The sequence below is a fragment of the Poecile atricapillus genome, chromosome 1 (genome assembly GCF_030490865.1).
Source record: "Poecile atricapillus isolate bPoeAtr1 chromosome 1, bPoeAtr1.hap1, whole genome shotgun sequence".
In the NCBI taxonomy this organism is placed as follows: domain Eukaryota; kingdom Metazoa; phylum Chordata; class Aves; order Passeriformes; family Paridae; genus Poecile; species Poecile atricapillus.
In genome coordinates this window covers 167,435,419-167,460,352 of record NC_081249.1, presented here as the reverse complement: position 1 = coordinate 167,460,352, position 24,934 = coordinate 167,435,419, and the positions used below count along the sequence as shown (strand labels likewise).

Here is a 24,934-nt window from a genome sequence, read left to right as displayed (position 1 = left end):
GCAACTTTGTTGTGCAGGAATTTCTGGTTGCTGTTGGACTACGAGGAGCCACCCTTCAGCACCGAGTGCTGCCTTCAGGTTTAAGCTGGCATGAACAGGTCAGGTTGCTACAGTTTTCTTGACTACATCTTCAATTTCAGTCTCATTGTCTTAACTATCAAACTAAATCTTGATCGAAAATCTTGATGTTAGGCTGTGCCATGTTACCATACTCTGCTCTTGAAAGTGTTATTCTTTCTTTCCTGTTTCTCTTTGAGACCATTGACAGATGATAATCCTACTTTTAAATAATTTTTGTCTATTCACTTGGTACTGTTCCTCTCATCATCCTATCTTTCTGCCCATAACATGTCAGGGAGACTCTTGATGGAGTTTACTTCATTCTGTTGCAGTCTGAATTTCAGGTTTTGTTTAAAATTCAGATGAAAAATCTCAGTAGTGCAATACTATTCAAGTACATAATTAATCCTTACATTAAAAATACCCTCAAAACAAGCAAACATGTTATTTGTAGTACTGAAAGCATTTCTGTATTTTCCCCTTTTTCTCACTTTATCCCTCAAGTGTCATTTCTCAGTTGTACATTTCCTGTTTTGTGTTGCTGGAATAGCAGTACTGGAGGACTTTGGGGAGGCAGTGAGCAGCAGTTTACACAAACACTTCTGAGTGAGAAGGGTTGTAGTCATAGGTGTGGATGCAGAAGTAGAGCACAGCTGACAGGCCTGGAGCCCCTTGATCTGTGTTTGTGCAGGAGGCAAGACATGCCATTAGCACATGAACAGTGTTGTTGCATGTTCCTGCCCCATACCGTATTACAGATAGTAACCCTTGACACTCAAGCTTCTCCTGTGTATCCTCCAGTCTGTATAATATGCTGATTTTTACATGCATTGTTACTGTATAGCTGTGTGGAACTGAACTTGGGGCTTTGGACTCTGCTGTGCCGTTACTTTCTCCTCAGCATAATATTCCCATGGGTTTGTGTAGCCTGCTTTACACCATGTTGCTTCCTTGCTCTATGAAATTTTTCTCAAGTAACATCCCCAAGTGCATCACAGGCAATCTTTTTTTGGAAGGGAAGGGATCAAATAAAGAAATTGTCCAAAAGGGTAGTTAGAAGAAAAAATTTAAGACTAGCAGTGATGGTATGCCCCAGGCTTGGAATATTTTAAGAACTTTGATAGTGTAACATATTGGAGAGGCAACTATGACAGATCTTACAGAGGAGGATAGCAGCTAGTTTTGTACATGAAAAAGCTGTTTATATGGTGAATGTGCACATGATTCTGAGTGTATTTCCTACGCCTACCCCTCAAGAAAGACTTGAAAATAACTATATGTGGACTGTTACAAGAAAAGATAACTTTTCAGAGAGACAGCAAAGCAAATGCAAACACTGTAATAACAGCTACAAAGAGGAATGAATAAGACTGTATTTGGGCAGTATTTTAAAAATGCATTGTGAAGCTTTGTTGCAAGGAGCCATTTGAATGTATGTGGACTGGTCTTTTCCATACCTTTGAAGCTGCAGTGTTTATAGGTTTTTTTTGGTGGTGTTTGCATTTCATGCTTCTCTCTATAAAGATATTGAGTAAGCATCTTTAAATATCTGAGGCTGTTCACACCTTTTCCATCTACTAATCTAACATCTTATTGTCATACCTGTTACAGATTTTCTCTTTTGTGATGCATAATTTTTTTGTTAATTGAAGTATATATAGATATTGAAGTATTAATATTATGTTTGTGATTTTTAGATTTTATATTTTTTGAATATTTCTGATGAGCCTGTTCTGGGATATAATCCTCCAGCTACAATTACAACTTTTCATGTACATCTGTGGAGTTGTGCTCTTGATTACAGGTAAGTAAAATGCAAGTGTGTCACTTGGCGCTGCAGCTATGTATTTAGTCTTCAGGAGTGTTTGAGTTTGCATACTATAAATAATACTTATTTAGGTACTTTTGGAAAAAGTACTTAACAGAGATCCCTTAACTGGAAGGAATTTAAAGTAGGATATGACTTGCCTGGAAAGATGGAGTTAGGTAATCTCTAAGGCTTTGAATGAGCTTCCAAATAGGTACAGAGCACTAATTTGTTTTTCCTGTTTGTTACTAGGCCTTTGTTTTTGCCAGTCAGATCTCTACTTACTGTTGAAACTTTCAGCATTTCCAGCAGTGTTGCAGTAGATAAATCCTCTTCTACTCTCAGGTATGATTTAAAAGATTGTGAATCATGTAAGCTCCTGTAAAACTTGTAATGCCCGTCTGCTTTTTTGACCTCAGAAGCATTCGTGTTGTGTGAATGATCACACTGGTTTCCATATTTTGACGTACACTTTGCTCACATGTAATCATTCTGTTTTATTAGAATAAATAATTTTGTTTATTTATACTTTTTAGTTGGATTGCTTCCTTTAATAACAAGCATTTCTTAATTTTTAATAAGATTGGAATGTCCTGAAATAAAGTTATGTCTATTTTATGATTTAGTAAGACCTTAAGATTTCTTATAATTTACTTGGAGACAATGTATTAATTAATTTAATATTTAATGACTAATGAAAATATCTGGAACTAATTTTCTTGCAACTTCAGTTGAATATTCATTCTGTTTTACCTATTCTGTTTGAAATGTCTACCAAGTTGACTGTTTATATTGATAAAACCTTTTAAGCCACCTTTGAAACAAATGTTAAGTTTATTAAGAGAAAAATATAAAAATGTGTTAAGGATTAAGGCATTATTTCCTATTCTAGGAAGGATCAAATATATAAATTTAAATGTAAGAAATATATAATTAGCAATGGGGAAAATATTTTACAGTGGTTAATTGTCAATAGATTTGGAAATTATAAAAGGTTAAAGTGAAGAGTTTGTATTTAAGGTATGCTAGATATATTTGTGTTTAAAAATATCTTTTTATATACTAATTTCTTTTGATTTACTAATTGTACTGCATTTCTAGCATTTTCATTTCATCTTGTTTTTGTCTCTTAGGATAATTTTAGATGAAGCTGCTTTGCATTTGTCTGACAAGTGCAACACTGTCATGGTGAACCTCCATAGAGGTAAGGATGCTTCAGATGTGACTAATCAACTGCAGAGCCTAAAGAAACATAATTACAGGCATATACACCATATATAAATGTTATTGAAGAGGACTTAGCTGATATGGAGCAGCAAGTCGAGTATGAGAGAATAGTGCAATGTTGATAAAAATCTGAGTGCTCTGGTTTAGATTTGTGGATCCAAAAGTATGTCAGAGAAAAGCATCTTGCAATTCCTCTAGTATCTTCTTACAGTTTAAATAATGGGTATTTGAAAAAGCATATACTTGAAAATCTGTAGTTTCACAGAAAGACATTTTCTTAGAAAAGAGATCTCATGAGATATATATTCTACATAGTTGAACTTGAAAGGTTCTATATGGCACAAGTTGTAGGTTCAAAAAAGAATCATACCAGCCGGGTTGCTCTCATTGAAATAGTAAGAACCTTTAAGGACTGAGGAACTTGAATCAATATTTAACAAATCAGTTGGAGAAATAATGAGGCTTTGTGCCAACAAATGTGTATTTAGCTTAAGTAAGAGATCTCTAGCAGGGGCACAGTAAAGGTATGCCTGTTTTGTTTAAGTAACAAAAGATAACAAAGAAGTTATTAATGGCACTGAAAGATTAGTAGAATATGAGCATGTGTTTTCTCTCACTTTAGCTAAAAAAACTGATAAAACGTTTAGTCATTCAGCTTCTGTGTGCCTTGGTTTCTTTAACTCACACAGATGGAATGAAGACAAATATCTTAAAAGATTACAGTGCACACAGATGGTGGTAGTGGGAGTGATACATTGGACTGAAAAGATTCAAGTTCTTGATCTGAGTAGCTGAAACTTGAACTCTGAAAGTAATCCTCATAAAAGAAGGAAATGCAGAGATATAAAAGGTTTTGATTCCTTTACAGCTCATGCTGGTTTTAATAATTTTATAACTGCAGGTATATAGGGTTTTGTTATATCCTTAGTAATTTCTAAAATTATTGTATTTCAGATTATGTTCGTGTTATGGATATGGGACTGCTGGAACTAACCATTACAGCAGTAAAATCTGATTCTGAGGGAGAGAGAGTAAGTATTTAATCACAAACAAAATAAAATGTGAAATCTTCATGAGAGATTGTGATTTGAATATTACTTTATTATACTTAAAAGTAAACTGAAAAACCTTCTTTGATTTTATTTTTTAACTCTTTTGACTAGTTAAGTAAAATAATTTAAAACAGCTATGTATATGACATCTTTATGGAACTTCAGGATAATTTGAAGTTTATTCTTGTTTTTTTGTTGTTGCTATCTAGACTAAACCACGTTTTGAGCTGCACTGTTCGAGTGATGTAATCCATATTCGTACCTGCTCTGATTCATGTGCTGCACTAATGAATCTCATACAGTATATTGCAAGTTATGGTGATTTACATCCACCTGCTAAGACAGAAGTTAAACGTGGAGTTAGCAAGCCAAAAATGAAGGTATAGAATTGCAAAATGATAGCAATTTAACTTCCTGCTTCTTGGTAATATATTTTAATTTTAATCCCTGTTCTATTTACAAATAATATGATATTTTCTACGAAAAATTTAACAAATTATATCTAATTAAAAATCTATTTCAGAGTTAAAATAACATTTTTTTTCTGCTTTGGTCACTAAATATTTCAAAACATTACTCTGTTTGCCTCTTGCACTTTATTCTTATCTAAAGAAGAAAATTCCAGGACACATATGAGCTATCCAGGTACTCTGATGATCTAAATACCATGACCCATAATGTTCTAACCTACTTTATGAATCATCCAGCTTAGATCGTTTGACTATTTAACAAGTTAAGATGGTTTTTTTCACAGTTTAAGAGCTGTGAATCAAGCTGTTCTAGCAAAATTTTTTTGACATTTGTTGTTTTTGAGATATAACTATGTATAGTTCCTCTCTAACAGGTAGAGACCTTTAGCCAACCATCTTCCCACGGACCAGGCCTTGCTGAATCAGAGCAGCAGATTTTACGGGATTTGATGAGTGATGCAATGGAAGAAATTGAGACTCAACAGACTGCTTCTGCCATGAAGCAAGAGTCTAATGGTAATAATCCTCTGAAGGTCTAACTACATATAAAGTACAACTTTTCTGGGAAGAACATGGGATTGAAAGTTTGTGTATGTAGAGGTGCTGCAGTAAGAATGGGAGCAGGTACTTAGGATGTCTGAAGTCTTCAAACTGTGGAACAGATTCTTGCTTTTAATACTAGTAATGCAGAAGTGCTTTGAGATTCTAGTCGAAGACAGACACATTTTCTGAGGTACTGAAAGCAGCAGGGAAGAAATCTGTCTCTGGGACTCTGTCAAGACTCCAAATTCTCTAGGAGTATAAGTTAGTGTGGAGGAGTCAAAGACCTCTCTTCTGTATATGAGGGAGGTCCAGGAAGATGTTACAGTTCCGGGACAGAGGAAGAACTTCCATAAAGAATTTTTTCAGTTAGTAGATAGAACAAGATAGTTGATTTTATCACAGGATTATGGCTTCTGTATCATGGCTAGAATGTAATTCAGTTTTAGATTTTATAAGGATTTTGTACTGCAAGTAGATTTCTATTCCATTACTATTTCCATGATGTCTGGTCTTCTTTTCTGTGGTGGAAAGTAAGCAGTCACTGTAGTACTGAAAGTTTTTGATGCTGTGGTCTTCTTACCAGAATGAGAAGCTTGAGAATTGTTTATTATTTATAGTTGGAATTGATTCAAGATATAATAAGCAAATTTCCTTGATATAATTGAAGTAACAAACATTAGTTTACCTTTACCCAATTTTCATATTTTGTAAGGATTTTTCACGGAAACATGCTTTTTCTTCATCCTCTTTCAACTCCCAGGACTTTTGGATGACAGATCTCAAACTCAGGAGCCATCTTGCTCAGATCTCTTCCTGTTTCCAGATGAAAGTGGAAATGTCTCACAAGAACCAAGTCCTACTTACGCCTCGTTTACTCATCACCTGATAAGTGAGGCCATGGGAGATGTTCCAGCAGAAAGTGATGATTTCTGCATTCTTTTTGCTCCTAAAGTTGCTGTTGCTGTAAGATCCTTTGAAAATTACTAAAACAAAATCCATATATAAACTGAATTAGAGAAAAGCCTATGTAAAACCTGGACAAATAAGATATCATAGATTCCCATGATTGCTTAGTGATGCTTTTCTATTGGAAAGGAATTAATACATTGTTACCATTAGGAATGGTTGCAAATATTTTCAAATAGGTATGATTTTTTATATCTCAGCACTTTGTAATTGTTCTCTCATCTGAATATTACATTAAACTGTATTGGCAGTTTTCCTACATTTTAGTCATGTTTAATCATTGTGATATTGACTTAAAATAATGGCATAGTTAGGAAAAATGTGTTAAGCAAAAACCAGGATTTATCAAAATAGCAGCTTTGCATGTCTTCTAATCTTTTGTTCATTTCTTTCTTCATCTGAGCTCTCAGTGTTTCTAAGGACCTAAGATCCTTGCCAAACCTCAGAGAAAAGCTTGTGTGTTGCTTTACACCAATGTCTGTCCTCTGCGTGTTGTCTGGTGGTATTCTTCTTAATAGAGAGAGGCAGTTCCTGGGTCCCTGATTAGAAGCTGCATTTTCCTAGTTATTGTTGAGCTTGTTTGTTTCCACAAGAGGTAATAGGGTATCCTGGGCTCTTCTGTGGTTTTCTGTTTGCTTTCAACTAGGACTTCATTTTGTTTATAGTTTAGGTGGAGAAGATTTTTGTTTAGTTTGGGTTTTTTATTGTTGTTTTTAACTGCTTTGCAGCCTCAACGTTTTTTCATATGCTTTTGTCTGTACTTTATAAGAAACATTTCTAAGTGAATCATGTATTGTATAAGCTCTAACAGTACAGAAAAGTTTTCCCTTTAATAGGAAGGAATTAGACATCTCAATAAAGAAAATAAAGAAAGCAGATTTCATCTTCTCAATGCCATGTGTTTTTTTTTTAATTAGGAAAAAGAGGAAGAGCCGGTTATAAAAATAATGGTTGATGATGCAATTATCATAAAGGAAAATCATTTCAGTCAACCTATTAAGAAAACGGATACAAGCAAAGCTCCTCTTCATTTTCCTGTTCCTCTGGTACGCTATGTTGTAAAGGAAATATCTCTTATTTGGCATCTTTATGGTGGAAGGGATTTTGGGACTGCACCACCTTCTCCAGCTAAAAGTTTCATGTAAGTGTTGGATCTAATTATGTGGATTAGAAAATTAAGAATAGCTTTCTTTTGATTTGGAGTAATCTTATTGTTCAGTCTCATGTCTTCCTTGCTTCCTTCTTGGCTCCCTTCTTACAAGGAATCAATCGTAGAATGGTTCAGGTTGAAAGGGGTCTTAAAGATCATTTGATTCTTTTTCAGTTTGACTCCACGCATCAGAGTGTGTTTTCCCTGTGTCTTAACCTGGACAGGCTGGGTTTGATTCTGCTGATTTTTGGAGGGGGGTGGAGGAATGGATTTTGTTTTAGGGTAATAGTAGTCAGATATTCCTGAAGAGATCAGGACTTAAGGAGCATAAGACTCGGATTTACAGGATGTCACGTGAGATAGAGAAAAAAATTACAGCCAAAATTAAAGAAATGTTTTATGAATGTTAATTTGGTGGGATAAATGCACCTGGCATTCTGCTTAGCTGTATATTACTTGAACAGAAACAGAACAGTAACATAATTTTGATGTTCTTTTGAATATAATTAAAATAGTAAGCTAAGTTATATCCAGTGCATTTAGTTTTAGATTTACAGGGTTATAACTTTAACCTGCAAAAGTGTATTTTTCTTTTTTATTTCCCCAGAAGTCCCCATAGTTCTCCTTCTCATACCCCAACAAGGCATGGACGGAATACAGCATGTGGAGGAAGAGGAAGAAACCCAGACTTCTTAATGGAAATACAGTTAAGCAAGGTCAGTAACAGAAACAGTTTCAGCCATGACTGTGTGGATATCTTTACATGTTGTACTCTTTTGATAACACCTTTCCATTAGAGTTCAGTATTATTTCTTTCAACAGTAGCTACATCTAAGCAATCACTTTAATGGTGATGAATGTAGAATTTCTTCAATAAAAACTGTTAGTATTAGCACAGTATTTACTTGCTGAATAAGCTTGTTTCTAAAGATGGAGGATATCCATTACAATATTTTTAAGTTTTTGTTTATTATAACCAAGTTTTGCAACTGCTGTTCTGTTTTTCTCTCTTCAGTTCCATGCTGAATAGGTACACCTGATATGAAACTAAGTGTTCTAAGAAAATAAGCAAAACATATATCTGTTGAGAATATTCAATGTATCAGTTTGATAACTGGATATGAAATGGCATCTAGTTATATCACAGTACTGTTTCTATATTTCCCCTAACATATTTAGCACCTTTCAGGCATAAGTATCTTACTGTTGTTTTTAAGGCTATGCTTACCTCTAACATAGGAAGATAGATGCTTTTCTCTGGTGCTGTGAATAATATTGGTAAGAAGTTGGTAAGAGCATATTTCATGTTAAATGGATCAATAACAGAATCTTTTTAGAATGAGATGTTTTCAAACGTTTCCATAAACATGAAAGACACTACATAAAAACACAAAGGCCTTTTTATAGTCTATGTGTATTTCCAAAACTTAAAATTCATCCCATTAGCACTACAAGCTTGCCAGAAATATGTGATACTTAAGGTAGCCTTCTCTAGAAAAAACATGACATTGGGATAAAAAAGAGGAAAAGGGGAAGCAATTAATATTCCATGTGGAAAACTTCATATGTAGAATTATAGCCATCTCTAAATTTGCAGATATTTAATGAGAGTTGGAGTTAGCACTGAAGCAGTGTAAAGGTTTTTTCCCCTACTTGGACCCCTAACTTGGTACAAGGCTGAACAGTAACGTTTAAAGAAATGAAGGAGAGTAAAAGGTGTCACAAGTGGTGTTGCCTTGGAGCTCAGTGTGGGGCTGGCAGGGGCGGCTGCGGTGTTCGCTGTGTGCACTCAGCAGCATTTCCCTGCCAGCCAGGATGCGGGGTTTGGGGGGCAAGGGATGGTTTGTAGGTCACCACGGCTGGAAATGAGAGCTACACCAAGGAGTGACCAAACAAAAATAACTTTGAATGTAAGAAGAATGCTGAATTAGATTTATATGGAGTAAAGTGAGTAAGAACAAGGAAACAAAACCACAAGAAGCCACTTAAGAAGTCAGTTGGTAAGGAAGAAGAAACATTTTTTCCTTAAGTATTAGAGATTGCAAGATTCAAGAACTGCAATATTGTGTGGTACAGGCTTCACCATGATGTGAGAAAGATGTCAGGATTGAGAGGAAAAAGCAGAGTCAATGTTATAACAAGTGAAATTCATTCCTTATTTCGTACCGACTCTTTGTTTTGGCTTGAACTTCATGCTAAAATATGAGCATGTACACAACTAGAAACTGGAAGATTTCTGCTGCTATATATGTGAAAACCTGAATAGAGTTCAGAAATCTTAGTAGTATTTCTGTAAATTTAAAATAGTAGACAGCTTTAAAAGTGTATGTGATATACTTCCCTGATTTTTCTTTATTTTTTTAAAGAACTATTCTGCTGCTAAATGGTGTTTTTCAAGGAGACTGATTATGCTGGTTTTCTTTCCTTTTTAAAAGGTGAAATTCCAGCATGAGGTGTATCCTCCAGGTGGTGCAGAAGGTGAATCCTGTCTGTTGGAGCAGCCAGTGTCACGACAAGTTTTTATTGTTCAAGACCTGGAAATCAGAGATCGCTTAGCTACATCACAAATGAATAAATTTCTCTATCTTTACTGCAGTAAGGAGATGCCCAGAAAAGCACATTCAAACATGGTATAGCTATGAAATGTTAATTTCTTTCTATTGCAGCAGTGGAATTATCACTGTGGGGGCTATGTGCACTTCTTAATCTTGCAGAAGCAGAAACATGAGTTCACAGAACACTGAAGTAATATAATTTGTTGCTAGTTATTTGCTTGACTCTGTGGATATTAAAACTAATTCAAAAGTCAGTTTGAATGTCAACATGTCAGGTATTAATGGGTTTGAGATTGTTAGTTAAAAAAATAGATATGCATGACTACTTTGGTAGTTTTTGCAATTTGGTTTTGAGCAAATGTCTGCTTGTATCAGTGATGAGACTTTTTTCACTAAACCTGCATTTTGTATTTTTATGGTATACTGTAGTCTTACTGATTCTATAAAGGATTTAATAAGTTTTTGGGGAGTTTCTTTTAACTTAATCTTTTTATAACATTCAGCGTAAGTTTTTATTCAATACTGTAATTGCTAAGTGGAATCATACCAGTACAGAGATTGTGCTGTAAATGTTTTTCCTAGCTGGTGTTCTGAGATTTAATAATTGTGAATGTTAGTGCTTTTATTTATATATTTTTTTTTTTTTTCCAGTTAACAGTTAAAGCGTTACATGTCCGCCCAGAGTCTGGCAGATCCCCACAGGAATGTTGTTTACGTGTTTCACTAATGCCGCTTCGCCTCAATATTGACCAGGTTGGTTGTGCCAGTGCAAAAAATAAAATAATTTTTTCTTTATTGAATGATACTTGGGATTTGTTTTAACCAGATACTTCTAGCCATCATACCTATTTTATGTTTTACATTTTCTTGGTATGATACCTTTCTTATTTAATCTTTGGATCTCTGTTCTTTAATTTTTATCTATGCTAGAACTTGCCTTCTGCGCCAGCTATGAGAGACTAGATTTTTTTATTTAAAAGCTCAGAATATCTTTAGGCAAAACTGTTTTCTCAGTAAGTTTTCCTCTTGAAACTTCTGATAATCTCAAAGGGTTTGAAGTCACAGCTTTTAAAAATAACTAGTTATTCTTGAATGATCTGGTTTTGTTTGTTCATGAAGTGACTTCATTGTTTTTAATTGAAAAAGGTTAATCATTAATCCAGAAGTGGTTCACAACGTTTTGGTCAAGGGCACTTGACACTTGAGAAATGCTTCTATAATCTGAAGGCTTTGTCTTGCTATCAAATGCAGTGGCAGGAAGAGCAGAAATTGTTTTACTTTCTTCAGCAGACCTTTGTGCAAGATACTCTCGATATATTCAAGAAACATTTGGGTTCTTTCTAAACCAGTAAGAGATATATGTTTGTGCTGGCAAATGTGAAGTGCAGTTACTACTCTTCATTGAGGCATTTCTTCCTTAATTTGACATCTTCAGAGAGCTATGTGGGGTTTGGGTTTTTGAGGAGCATTATTAGGATTTCCATACCTTTTCTTTCTTTAAATACACATTAGAGACCAGGTTTTCATTTCGCTCTTATCAAAACTGAGCTCTGTCTAGTTTGCAATAATTTCATCTAGAAAAAAATGTCCTGGAAATACTGCCATCTAGGGAGGAAATGTGTTCCCTCTTGGTTACTTTCTAAAGTCTTCTATGTTTTGTACCATAAACAAAATTCACCTTTACAACTTCCATGAAATTAACCACAGCTTTTTTGGAAGCACAAGGCTGCATGCAGTCATTAGAAATACTTGTTATTAGTACTTAAGCTGTTATTCTTACCAGCTGGAAGTAAAAATGGAAAAGAAAGCCCAGTTGTCAATCAGTGATAGGATGAATAAGGCACCAGTGTGATGCATCTGTCTGAAAAAGAAGCTGGGATGTAATAGCTTTATGATATTATTAAGACATTAATACCGTAGGTACTAGTGACTTTCAATGAAGCAGTGATGAACCCTGATTTGTAATGATTTGTTTGACTTTGACAGTACTAGAGAAGAATATAAACTATATTTAAATACCTTCTACTGCAAATCAGAGAAAAGTTTATAGCCATTGAAACATCTGGGTTCTGGTGCAGTCTTCAACAATGAGAGCAGAAATGATGAAAATAAGCCTGAATTTTTAAGACAGAGCTAGTTAGATCATGAAATATTATGTGGAGCAGGGTGTAGTAGCTAAGAGGGTCTTCCTGGTTTCTGTCCTAGATTTGTATGTGTTTTGTGCATATGTTAAAGGATCAAAAAAAAAAAATATACCTTTTGTTTCATATCTGCATAGAAATAGATCTGGAATCCTAGATAATGTTTTTAGAGAATTAAGTCTTTGTATTTATTTTAACCTGATTATATTTTACTCTTTGCCATTAGGATGCCTTGTTTTTCCTGAAGGACTTTTTCACTAGCCTTTCTACAGAAGTAGAACTCTTAGTTACTCCAGATCCTGAAGGTATATTTCTAAAAAAAAAAAATCTAACATGAAAGTGCTGCTTCTTTTTTCTTTAATTTGTGTACATGTCTATGAATTCACAGTGAATCTTGTTTGTATAAAAACTTGTGTTGGGGTTTTAGCACTAACATCAATGCTGATTTTTTAGAAGTCAAAAGCCATAGGAATTTAAGCATTTTATTTTAGAAATATGAGCAAAGGTCTTCAACACCTGAAGTCTTAATTCTATAAAAGCTTTAACCAAAATTGGAGCATATTTAGGACTCTGTATATGCTATTGAGAGTTATTATTAGATAAAACTAGTACATTGTGCTGCTTATTTATAAAATTGATTTCTATATTAGACAACTTCAAGCTATTAGATGAACATAATATTTTATGCAAGGTATGTTAAATAATGTATGTATGCAGTTGAAGCAGTACTTCTTATCAATTACATTATCAGTTGCAAAAGCTCTATATATTGAAAAGTATATTTTCACTATTTACTATATTTGGATATTTCTTAGCAGCCCGACCGTACCTATTTCTGTTGAGATGTCATGCTGAAATGCGTAGGTGAAGCACTCTGCAGTAGACATTAGAACCAGATACATTATTTATGCTGATGCACTAACCTCAACATCAGCTGCATGTAATAACTTCTGTAGAAAACTTAGAGAATCTGAATACTGCCCTGCTAGTAATTCCTACTCATAGGCATTAGAACTTACTAAGGATGCAGTAATCTCTGTAATCACTGAAAAATATGAGTCACTTTACTATGTATAACTTCTTTTCTTAGTTAAAAAGTCCCCTGGTGCTGAAGTTACGTGTAGTTTGCCCAGGCATGTCAGCAGCCTTAAGGAACCAAGTCCAGTAATTTCTTTTGCATCACACAAGCAAGCAAATGAAAATGGCAGTGTTGATTCTATGGATGCGGTTAATGGAGATGATGATCATTTCTCACAGGAAACGACATCATACAGTGACCAGCCAGTATTTTTCAGGTAAACTTCTGTTACAAAATTTCCAGTGACAAATAGCTGAAGATTTTAAGGAAGTGTGATGATAAACTATTCAGACCTTCAGGCAAAGTGCATTTTTTTGTTTATTGGCTGCTTGTACAAAGCAAATATATTTGTTTCTATCGCTGGAAGGTCACCAATGATTTTTATTAACTTTTGCACAATACTGTGCACAAGGAAATAAAAACTAAATCTCTGCCCCGTACAGAACAGTAATGAGATGTTTTACAAAGAAAAAGAGCAGTGTTTGTACTCTTATGTCTAACTATGAGTTATCTAATATAATCGGAGATGAGCATATATAAAGGAAGAGGATATAAGAATATAATGGAAGAGAGGTATGTAATAAAAATATCACAAGACAAACTCTAATGTAGCCCTGACTGGGAAGTGACTATGAAAATTGTAGTTTGTTATGCAGAAGTTCTTTCATGTGTATTCAGATCATAAGTGCCTCAAACAATAGATGTGTTCTGTGGTAATCAGTGCAGAGTTAAATTGTAATAGCATGGCTGGGGTTCTATTTCACCACATACATTACCAACAGAATTTTTTATTAAGTTCCACTTGCAGGACTAAATTTTGCCCACAAAACCATCATTTTGTGGGTGTTTGCTTGGGTTTTTTTTTTTTAACATAAAGGTACTCATTTGCAGGATTAGTAGCACATTTGCAGGACTTTCAAATTGATTACAAAAGCTAGACTGAAATAGATGTGAATAAACCGAGAAAAGCTGAATTTGCCACTGTATTTTGTACATTTATTCTGAAGTACTAACTTAGTAGTAATACTTAGTACTAATAGTAACCTAAGTATTTATGGTTTACAGAAAAGAGTATGACATATTCCAGGAGAATGGGAAGCCATGAGTTTCTTTTCAGAAGGATAATTTTATTTCCTGTTCATGTTTCTCACTATATTTTCTTTGCATCTCCCAGAGAATTTCGCTTTACATCAGAAGTTCCAATACGGCTTGATTACCACGGCAAACATGTATCAATGGATCAGGTTTGTGTATAATGCTGATGCTATAGAAAAAAAATTTGATGTTGTTTGTTTTGGTTTCCCCTCCCTGCTCCCCATGAATGGGGGTATATTTTTATGCTCCATACTCATTAATAATGTAATCATGACAAATATAAAACACTTTTTTTTCCCCCTTAGTTTTAGTTAAGCTTCACCTTGTTTCACTCTTAACTGGAAAACAAGGGGGTGGATCCCCCAAATATGATTAACCCAGGATGGAACTTGAATGTGACATTTATGAGCTCAGTGATTGGTTTGCAGTCATAGTGTATAGCTGCAGTGCCCCTCAAAGTATGATACCACTGTCTGATGCCAGAATCGTGCATTTTCTTTTTCTTCATTAATGCCAGAACAAAATATTGTTTGTTCTTGTTTCCTTTCCTTTCAGTCTAGTAAGCTATGGGCCTCAGTGGCAATGGCAGAATCTACTACAGATGAAAAGAATGCTCATGGTTCTTGTTAAAACAGGCATTCTTTATCACACTGAGTTTAGAAGCCGACATCAAAAAATCCTATTTGCACAACAAGATTTGTACTTTGTCATGGCAAATCAGTAAGAAAATACAGAAAGCAGCAACTTCTTGAATTTGCTTGGCTATCAGAAATTGACACATGAAGTATGGTAGCTTTAGAATGCTTGAAAAAAAGCACTGAAGCCAGAACTATGTTTACATAATTTATTTTCGCTTATTATGTCTGAAGAAGGCCTTTTGTTGTCCAGGTGTTTTCCTTTGAGTAGCAGGTTAAGCCAAGTTTCCTATTTTGCAAGTTTCCATGTAACGCAATTCATAGCACTGTAACGAGTCACATCTGGGAGACTGGGGGAGAATGTTTAGACAGAATACTTGTTGAAATGATGATGTTATTTCTCTCAGGTTGTATAGGTTGAGTAAATGTATGTGATAAAGAAATATTTCACTTACAGGGAACATTAGCTGGGATTCTTATTGGGCTTGCTCAGCTGAACTGCTCAGAATTAAAGCTGAAGAGGCTTTGTTACAGACACGGGTAAGTTTCTCAAAATGTAGATCAGCACAGCTATTGCAAGTTGGACATGTTTGTGGGGAATAACAACATTGCAAATGCAAAGCAAATTTTCTCCTAAGATGCCCTTCTAAAATCCAAAATACTTTTTGACTTTTCTTGATTCTAGGTTTATTTTATATTTCTTGATTCTAGGTTTTTTTCAAATGTATGTAATTTCAGAAGAACTTCTAACTCATAATAGAATTTAATATATATGCCATTCTTGATGATAAACTCTTCATTTTAGTTTCATGTTCACTTCCTATGGGACTGGATGTGATGATACAGTTCTGAGTTTGTTTTGTGAAGCATATATATTTGAAATACATAGCTTAGCCAACTGCAATAAAAGACAACATTTGAAGAAGCTTTCCTTTTGTTTAAATGACATCCTTTACTTTGGTGAATAATGAATGCATTTTTCTTACTAGGAATTGTTTGTTTAAAAAAATTAATAATTGTATTTACTTTAGTTTATTAGGTGTGGATAAATTGTTCTCCTATGCCATCAGTGAATGGCTTAATGATATAAAGAAAAACCAGCTACCAGGAATTTTGGGAGGAGTAGGGCCTATGCATTCACTTGTGCAGTTAGGTAAGTTAATTCTTTTATTCAGCTACATATGAATGTATTTGTTTCTTTAAAAACCAAACAACACCTCTCCCCTCTCAAAAAAACAACACAAACCATGTTGACTCTTGTTTTCACTTCCTTTCAAGGCATTCTGCATATCTGTGAGAACTGTCTGACTCTGGTGTTGTGTCTTCATTTTCAGTGCAAGGTCTGAAGGACCTGGTGTGGTTGCCAATAGAGCAGTACCGCAAGGATGGTCGTATTGTCAGAGGCTTTCAAAGAGGAGCAGCTTCTTTTGGCACTTCCACTGCAATGGCAGCACTGGAGCTAACAAACAGAATGGTTCAGACTATACAGGTAGAGTGTATTACTCCTGAAGTTAGATGTAAAATGAGAGGTGTGGCTAGTAAGTGCTCTGTATTAAGCTAATATCTTAATGCTATAGATTGAAGGTTGGGAGCATCTATTAAAAAAGAAAAGGCAGCTGTATAAATAGGAGAGCAGAGACTAGGCAAAGTTTGCAGCAGTCTGTGAGGTGAGAACTATGGCATCAAATGCAGTGATTAGAAAACTGTGTTAAAATACTGCTGAACACCCGAGCTGCTGCTTGTTTCTTAATGTCTTTAATGTATTACGGTGTACAATTTAATATAAAAATGTTCAGCTTCACTAAAATCACTGATGATGAGAAAGATGAGTCCTTTGTGCATGTGTGTTATCCAGTAGTAGATTCTTATCTTTTTTTAAAAACATCAGTTTATATGTGCTCATTAAAAAAAAAACCAAGCCCACAAAATCAACAACAACAACAAAAAAAACCCAAACCAATACTATTTCTGTAGGTCTACACAAAGTCTATAAAGCTTCCTGCATTTTACCCTAAAGTAATCTTTGGTTAAAGTGTTAATGAATTCGTTTCTTAATGTAAAATATACAAAAATACAATGAAAACACACTTTTTACCACCTGATCTTGCAAAAATAGTATATGTGCCTAAGCTTGAACATATATAGTCAGAAAACCAATGCTATTAATCACAAGAGGCATTACATGTGTACTTGTGTGTTTGTAAGAAATACCATTGATCAAATGTTCAGTTTCTATTTTGAGCATTTTATGCAGTTTAGGAGAATGCTTTTGAAGAGACAACAATTAGGAGGAGAGAAAACCCCCACCCAAACCTACAACATTCATTCTTTAATTCTGGAATTAATGTATAATTAGAGCTGCACATTCCGGAAGTTCTTGTATAAAACTGTAATTTGATGCAAATAAATATTATTTGTGGAATAAGAATTCTTTTATTTCAATGACATCACGCTATTAGTAGTTTAAATTTGTGATCAGGTGCTGTAACACGTGTTTTGCATTTGCTCCTGATGTGCAGGCAGCTGCAGAAACTGCTTATGACATGGTATCACCAGGGCCTACCTTCATTGAAGCAAAAAAGATCAAACGGTTGCATCGCCATCGCTTGGCTCCGCAGCCGGTTGACCTGCGGGAGGGTGTGGCCAAAGCGTACAGCGTTGTGAAAGAGGTGAGTGCAGAAGCAGTTGTTGGCAACCAAAGTTATTGCCTAAAATGGCGAATAAAATAACGGATGTTAGTTTAGGCTGGGCAAATGGAGAAGAAGATGTCAGCTCTGAACAAGACTATTGTCATCAATTATCTTAAACCAACAGAAATTTTGAATTGAAAAAGTAGGAAAAAACCTAAGGTATGCAGGTGAGTGTGAATAGGACTTAATGCTCTGTGGTTGCGATGATTTACAATTATTGTGAGCCGCATGAACTTGATTTCCTGGGCCATCCATCCTTCCCTTTCTGCTTGATCACCTTTGCAGTTACTGTTACTTCTGAGGGAGGTAGAGTTTAAACATAATGCCAGATTTAAAAGAAGTGAAACCTTTCTCTACTATGACAGTGTACTATAAATCAGAATTATGACCTGTTTTTATTATATTTTGTATTACACTTTGTTAGTTGCACCTTATGTAGTGTCTATGAAGTAAGGTGTCAGCTGAGTTTCCAGTGAATTTTGTAATTTTTTCAACAGTTCACAGTACCCTGAAGTTTCTTCCCTTATGCACAAGATGTGCCACCAGAAGTTGCATGAAATATTTACATCTCTAATAGGAGACTGTTGTTTTAAATCTCATTAGAAGAACTAAATCATATGTATGTTTTACTACAGTTATAATACAATTCACCAAGAAGAAAAATGCTGAGCAGTGTAAAATCGCTCTTAAAACTAGGAGAGGTTGCCTTTTCTTTTTCAGTGTAACTGATTTCCTTTATTTTCTTAAAGGGGATTACGGACACAGCCCAAACCATCTATGAGACTGCTGCTCGTGAGCATGAGAACAGAGGAGTCACTGGAGCAGTAGGAGGAGTCCTCCGCCAAATCCCTCCAACTGTGGTGAAACCTTTCATTGTTGCAACAGAGGCGACCTCAAATGTTCTGGGTGGAATGAGAAACCAGATCAGGCCAGATGTGCGTCAAGAAGAGTCTCAGAAGTGGCGCCTTGGGGAGGACTGAGATTGTAAATCTGGCTCAGCAGGCAGGTAGCAAGGCTGGAAATGCAGAAGAATGTCCTGTTGGCAGCTTTAGATGGAGCTCACTTTGTTTTGTCACGCTCATCTCAGGATCAAATGAGGTTTTCCAACTGTTACTAGCAAAACATCCAACCAAAAATATTTATGAAGTGAAAAGCAAATTGGTACGTGCTTATACTGTGTGTTACCAATACATTTGGTAGATAGTGCCAAACATAGTGAAGCATGCGCTGCCAACTCAGAGACATGCTTGCTCTGTTCCATTTACCATATTTTTCTTGGTAGATTTGACATCTGAAGCAGTAGCCTGTGTGGTGAAGCCAAGTGGACTTTAAAGAGGTTTTCTGAGCATAAGTCAAAGAACTGTATTCAATAAAGGGCTCTGCAGATGCTCTTCACTGACTAAAGGATAAAACCTTTCATTGTGGATATGAGACATGAGGCTGTCTAATATGGAAGCAGATAAGGTAACACTGTTTAGTGGTCATAAGCATCGCTTTTAGCGTGGCACTTACAGCAAGGACAAGCTTGATAGCCATTCAGAGTTTAGATTCAGTGTCAATACACCTACGAACAGAATTTGTTCCTAAATATTAAATACCTACTTTTGTGGGTTTTTGAAGAACCTGAATGTTGCAGAAATGTTCTGTTGTGTTGCACTTTAAAGGATACGGCCTGTATATTGTGCTTTTTTTATAGTGTGAATAAAATGTAATGTGCATTATCCTTTATGTGGTTTAGAAGCTTACACAAATTATTGAAAAGAGCATCATTTGATGATGATCCTACAGAAAAGTGTCTTAAATTTATTTAAACTCATTATATGTAAAGACTTTTTTTGTCTACTGTTATACTAATTACAATGCTAAAAGTACCTACACTTCAGGAAAACAATTAATTATAATTGTCACCAACAGTTCTTTGTAAGAATGAAAAATCATAAGTAAAAACGAATTATTTCATAATTTCATACTTAAAATACTTTATTTTAGTAATCTGCTTTTATTTAAAGTTCATATTGTTGCAAAGTTGCTGCTCTCACAAGGTTTTCTTAATTTAGATTGTGTGTCATCAGTTCTTTGACAGTGAGTATTTGGGGTCCTTTAACTGAAACTGGGAATGGGTGAGAGGTTTTTAAAAAAGCAAAACTTGAAAAATCAAAGTTGGTACTGACATTATTTACCATTTAGTAGGTGACATGTGTCTCCACAGAGCTTTATTAAGCACGTGACATTGCACCATTTTGGGGCAGTTAAAAGTCTTGGCAATAGATGTGCAATAATGAACTCTTTTGTCTTGTATTAGCAAAAACTGGAGAATAAAAAGATTCTTTTGAATAGAAAAATACTAATTTTGAATTTCGTAGATTAAACTTTAAATGACTAGCCAATATGTATGTTTGTCATAGTTCTGTGCTAGTCATAAGTGGAAATCCTGCCCATATGCCATCTGGAAAATCCCCACTGAAAGGGGGACATCGGATGCTGTTGATCAGACTTCAGTCTCAAAGGGTGATGAGGAAGTATTTTCACTCTCTTTGTTCAATTAACCTGACTCTAGCAGACACTTTGCTGATGGGCCTTAAGGGACAAGCAGGAGTGTATGAAGGAAAAAAAAAGTGCTGCTTGTTCATGCTGGTACTATACTAGCTATTTCTGAACACCAAAGAATCTGGCTGGACAGTAAATGATTTGAAAATGTTCCCTCTGTTGGGAAGACTTTTGCTATCTGCTTTATTATTTTTCATAAAACAAAGCTCCAGGTAAAAACAAACTCTTGCATAGGGTGACAGGTGATATGGTAAAGTTTTGTTTCAATTCACTGGAATCATTGAAGTTGTGGGTACACTTTGAAGACCTGGTTATTTCAGCTAATTGACTTGCAAGCATGAGGAGATTTTTGAGAGGAGAAAATACCTGCATATTTAATAACATAAAATGTAAAAAATACTTGCTATAGTGCATACTTCTGCTCAGTAATTAGAGAGCTCTGCTTTAGTGAGAGCTCAAAGCACGAGCATTTTGCACAGGAATGAATTCAATGTTTGCAATGTGGCACCTCCTGAATGCCTTCTCAAGAAGTGGTGGTGAATCAATGCAAGTAAGTAGCAATGCACCTTTTTCATTGGCAATTACTATACTAGTAATTAGCTAGTACTAGTAACTAGCTAGTCCAGTTCATCCCTTTAATTAAGAGTACACTTCAGTAGCATAAATCTACATATTTGCCTTTCAGACACTGCTGAGAAAAAGTGGTGACATTTCAGTGTTCTTTCTCAATTCTGTCAAGATCTGATTGTAGTGCAAGGCAGTTAGAATATATTTTTATACGAGGGCATGATATCAAGGTAAAACATTTTTGTAGCTGTCTCTCATTGTCAGCAATATAGATTGTACAGATTTATTAAACTTCACTTTTCACTATGTAAACCCTCTCATTTGCTGCTTGCACTTTATTGAGCCTTTTCAGTGAAATTGACTAAATTTTTTTCAACATTTTATTTTGGAAATGTTTTTTTAATTGTTGGGTGTACATTCTGCATTGTTGCAATGTTTAAAATACTAAAAAAATCATAGAACTTATCAAACGAGTCAACATTAAGACTAGTGTGCAGAACATGTCTTGTAGGGCTTGGCTTGTGTTTTAATTCAAAAAGTATCATGTATGAGAAGGGATTCATCAAATGCTCTGCTCAGTACTGTAAGAGTTTTCAAGCACTTAAAAAATACACAAAATGAAATTTGACTCTGGACATATTTCTTGGATATGGAAGCTTATGGATGACGTTACTGTTTTCTGTTAGCACAAGGAGATTGGCAAAAATATTATTGTACTTGAATTTTCCATTGAAATCAGTTGCTATTGATACGGACAGTTTTCATATTTGTAGAGGCTGTAAACTGGCATAGACAATGTTTTAATTCTCTCCCAAATTCTCTAACACTACTACTGCTATTCCTGTTACTTAGCCCAGCACTATCCTAGTAGACAGAACTGTCATCCTGGGTTTTCTTAAGTATCTAGGTGTTTCAAATAATACATTGATGAGTGCCTCGTAAGTACCTGAAAAAAAGACAGCCATCTTTTGTAAAACAAACCATTCTTGCTAAGAATTTTAGCAGTGACTAAGGGCAGCAAGTCGTCACACCGATGGCAGCTTCCATTTTCTTTTCACTTTCTCTTCTTAATCCTGCAGGTTTTTAGCCATGCAGTGTACCCTATGTGAACTTGCCTAATGATCAGCATTGCCAGTTACTCACTGGAAAATCCCCCATGAGTTCATCTGTGCTTAAGGGATGTGTCTACTTCTGTTTGCTCACTAAGTGGTTGATAGTGAACATCCATTGCTTGCTTTCGTTTTCTGTTCCTTAATTGAGTGGCGAAGAAAGTCTTCTTAATATACCAAAAAGCTATTAAATGGTTATGAACAACATTTACCAAACATGAAACATACACCTGCAGATGTGATTCTGATTTTCCTTTAAATATTAAAATGTATGCATTTTAGAAAACAGTGAAATCCAAGAATTTGTTTAAAGTAGATGAATACTTCTAAATCTTTTAAGTACCCTAAATGCCTCTGCAAGATAAGTCAGAAAATGTGTGGGTGTGTGTCAGTTTGGATCCTAGTGTGCACAGTTCTTCAGTCTCCAGGCCTCATGATTTAAGCTTCTGACAACTGTTTTAAGTTGCTCTACATGCTGAATCTTGTTTACAATTAAATATTAGATACTTACAAATCAAATACATAAATACAAATAATGCATTTGTACTGGATTTCTTAACTGTAAGGTAGCTCAGACAGAAACATGGCAATTTGTGTATATGTTTGTGTATATTTTTTACATTTTTGCACTTACGGTAGTTTTGTGGTATTGTTTGTATATAGTTTGCTAGCATAAAGAATATAATCTCATGAAATAGAAACCACTGTTGAAAGGAATTGACTATTTCAACTTGAGTTATTTTGCTTAAAGTTCTTGTCCCCTCAGTATGTCCTTGACAATTATTTTTAACCATAATTTGTATGGCACCAAAAGTATATATTTTAGCGTATTAAAATGCTGAAAGGCCTGAGTGCAAATAGGTTGTCTGTTAAATATATTTAATGGAAAAATCCCTCCACAAATTTGTAACAATGCAAAAATAAATACCTTAATTTGTTCCTTGAGTTGGTTTTCTCTACCTGTGAATATAACTGACACAGAAAACAGCCTCCTAAAGTACCTGAATTAACTGTTACAGCTAAGAGTTGTACCTCAAAAAAAAATTTCACTAACTCAAAAAGAGAAAATTTTAAAATTACATGGAGGTCAAAAGGTAGGAAATTAATTAAGCTGGCTGTTTCAACCTGAAATTTGTGCATCAAAAAAGCTCTTACCTGAATGATCAGATTTTGTGTCCCCCATAGGCCTGTTGCTGCATTTAGTTATTAAGAATGTATTTTTTATCTCTGCATTTAGTGGAGGCTTTTAAAGCTTCATCAGCTTCCAAACCCTGTGAAGAATGCAAATTAATTAATTCCCTTTTGGATTCTTCTCTCATGCCCACTTCATGCATGTTTAATTACAAGCATCTGAAAAGAGATCTTAGAATTGTGAGTACTGGGCAATATTGAATGCTGGTGCCAGTACCAGATCCCTGAATAATGTGACAGGTGGAAACAATTTTCTGCTGTGTTTTGTAATGATGTTATAATGTGTGGGGGTGAGGGGTGGTCACTGTATAAGGCTGGATAACTATTCTGGCAAACGGTGACCTTTCATTTAAGACAGGAGCTGACTCTCACCCTCTGTAGCTTCTTTTCCCCCAACCCCTTGTTTTAAATAAGACCTCATTGTGGATTAAAGGAAAGTATCCAAGTTCTTTATCTCTTTACAATACTAGGGTGTACCAGGGGGATAATCCTGATGTCTCTAGCTTAGCCTCCAGATGAGCAGAGGAGATTAATGACACTCCAACTACCTGAGAATTTAGAAAACCACCAGGAAGTCATACCAATCCAGAGCAACATAAGCTGGTATCCTTGATCTCTATTCCTAACTGAGAATGACCCAGGCTCAAGTTTTTTTTTCCCATTAGTGAATTTTATTAGTGGCATTTGAAATGTGATATTAAATAGTGGGGTATTTTCTGCCAATTTCGTATTTCTAGGAAATAGTATCTCTATTACCAGAGATTATAAAAAGTAATAAAGTTGACTTTTTATGACAGATACTGAGGTTTCAGAGCTGTCTCAACCTGAAACAGTGATTAGATTAAAGCAGAACTTAGTGAAGGGCAACAATGGAGTATTCATGACCTCACAGGCTAGGAAGCAGTTCAGGCTTCTTAGGTGTTTGTCATGAGGATTTGTGAGATATATATAGTGTAGTTCTGTTTTCAGGCTTTTATTTGTGTATCTAATTACTTGCTCTTTTGTTGATTTCTTTCTTTATTAAGAGCACAAGTGTTAAATTTGATTCTTGCAGGTTGAAGATTGAGAAGGAGGCCTCTAAGGAGGAAAAGAGATGTGAAACCATTAGAGCAGGAGGCAGGTTACTTCAGTTTTGGAGATACACCACATAACTCAGTAAGATGGAGTTTGGTCCACTGTAGCTCATGAGAACAAAGATAAAGTAAGTAGGAGCTGTTTCAATTAGAAACCTTTAACTTGCACCTTTAGACTTCAACACTTAGTTGTTTGGTACTGAAGATTTGTTGGTGGCCCCAACAACTCCATGAATCTCCCAGGATGACTTTCTTTCCCTTCTTCTCCCTGATGAGTTTGAGGATGTTTGACAGCTCTGCACCATCAGCACAGCACTGGCAGTCCTTGGCCAAATGTCAGGTGCAGGCATGGTGAGCTGAATCACAAAAGATGAAATGGCACAGGGTGTGCTCTGAGAGTGCTGATAAGGCCACAGGATGAGTATATGCTTTTTTGTGGTGAGTACTGTACAGATCTGGATGCATTGCAGCTGATGGAAAGATACAGAGACCTGGCAGTGATCAGTAGAGGTGTGTACATAACACTTGGTAGTGTGGATGGAAAAGTGATAGAAAAGCAGAGTATGCCATGAGAGGATAGCAAAAGTAGTGCTCAGTTTTATAATCAGGTTATTTATATTGACACAAGTTTTTAAGTTAAAATTCCCGGTATCATTTATCTCTTTAGTAATATTTAACAGATCTGAAACATTTCCTGGAATTACTCAATAAAATAATATGCTTCACCTTCATTATGGCCTATCTCTGTGGACGCAGTGCCAAACTGTCTTTTAGAGCCCTAAAAGTATTTATATTAGACATGAGGCTTTCATTGTTGTTCAAGTTCCATTTTCTCTTGGCCTTTCAATTGCTTTGTTGTAATAGTGTTTGCTCCATTTCTTCCTTTCCATGTCCGTTCTATCTCCGAGTGCTTTTCCTCAGAATTGCTGGCAGGCCACATGCAACAAATGTAAATGAGGGGAGCAATTACACCAATTC

General features: G+C 35.3%; 1 protein-coding gene across 7 annotated transcripts in view; it reads left to right on the top strand.

Annotated features, from left to right (window-relative positions):
- The window catches only part of ATG2B (autophagy related 2B), a 53,274-nt gene that overhangs the window by 23,338 nt on the left and 5,002 nt on the right, over positions 1-24,934 (top strand). For 2 of the 7 annotated variants that reach the window (XR_009276632.1, XR_009276631.1), the window contains exons 23-42: positions 18-98; positions 1,758-1,864; positions 2,120-2,212; positions 3,001-3,071; positions 4,049-4,125; positions 4,356-4,526; positions 4,991-5,132; positions 5,920-6,122; positions 7,043-7,266; positions 7,883-7,991; positions 9,711-9,905; positions 10,482-10,583; positions 12,198-12,276; positions 13,062-13,266; positions 14,224-14,293; positions 15,237-15,319; positions 15,811-15,932; positions 16,114-16,268; positions 17,299-17,448; positions 18,219-18,933. Coding sequence is in view for 3 of the 7 variants with exons in the window: in XM_058829922.1 (XP_058685905.1) it covers positions 18-98; positions 1,758-1,864; positions 2,120-2,212; positions 3,001-3,071; positions 4,049-4,125; positions 4,356-4,526; positions 4,991-5,132; positions 5,920-6,122; positions 7,043-7,266; positions 7,883-7,991; positions 9,711-9,905; positions 10,482-10,583; positions 12,198-12,276; positions 13,062-13,266; positions 14,224-14,293; positions 15,237-15,319; positions 15,811-15,932; positions 16,114-16,268; positions 17,299-17,448; positions 18,219-18,449 (2,670 nt within the window). In the remaining 4 variants the exon portion in view is untranslated. Of the gene's footprint in view, positions 1-17; positions 99-1,757; positions 1,865-2,119; positions 2,213-3,000; positions 3,072-4,048; positions 4,126-4,355; positions 4,527-4,990; positions 5,133-5,919; positions 6,123-7,042; positions 7,267-7,882; positions 7,992-9,710; positions 9,906-10,481; positions 10,584-12,197; positions 12,277-13,061; positions 13,267-14,223; positions 14,294-15,236; positions 15,320-15,810; positions 15,933-16,113; positions 16,269-17,298; positions 17,449-18,218; positions 22,638-23,937; positions 24,085-24,934 lie in introns of those variants that run through there. The other 5 variants (XM_058829922.1, XM_058829920.1, XR_009276630.1 and 2 more) reach the window with 4 other exon arrangements.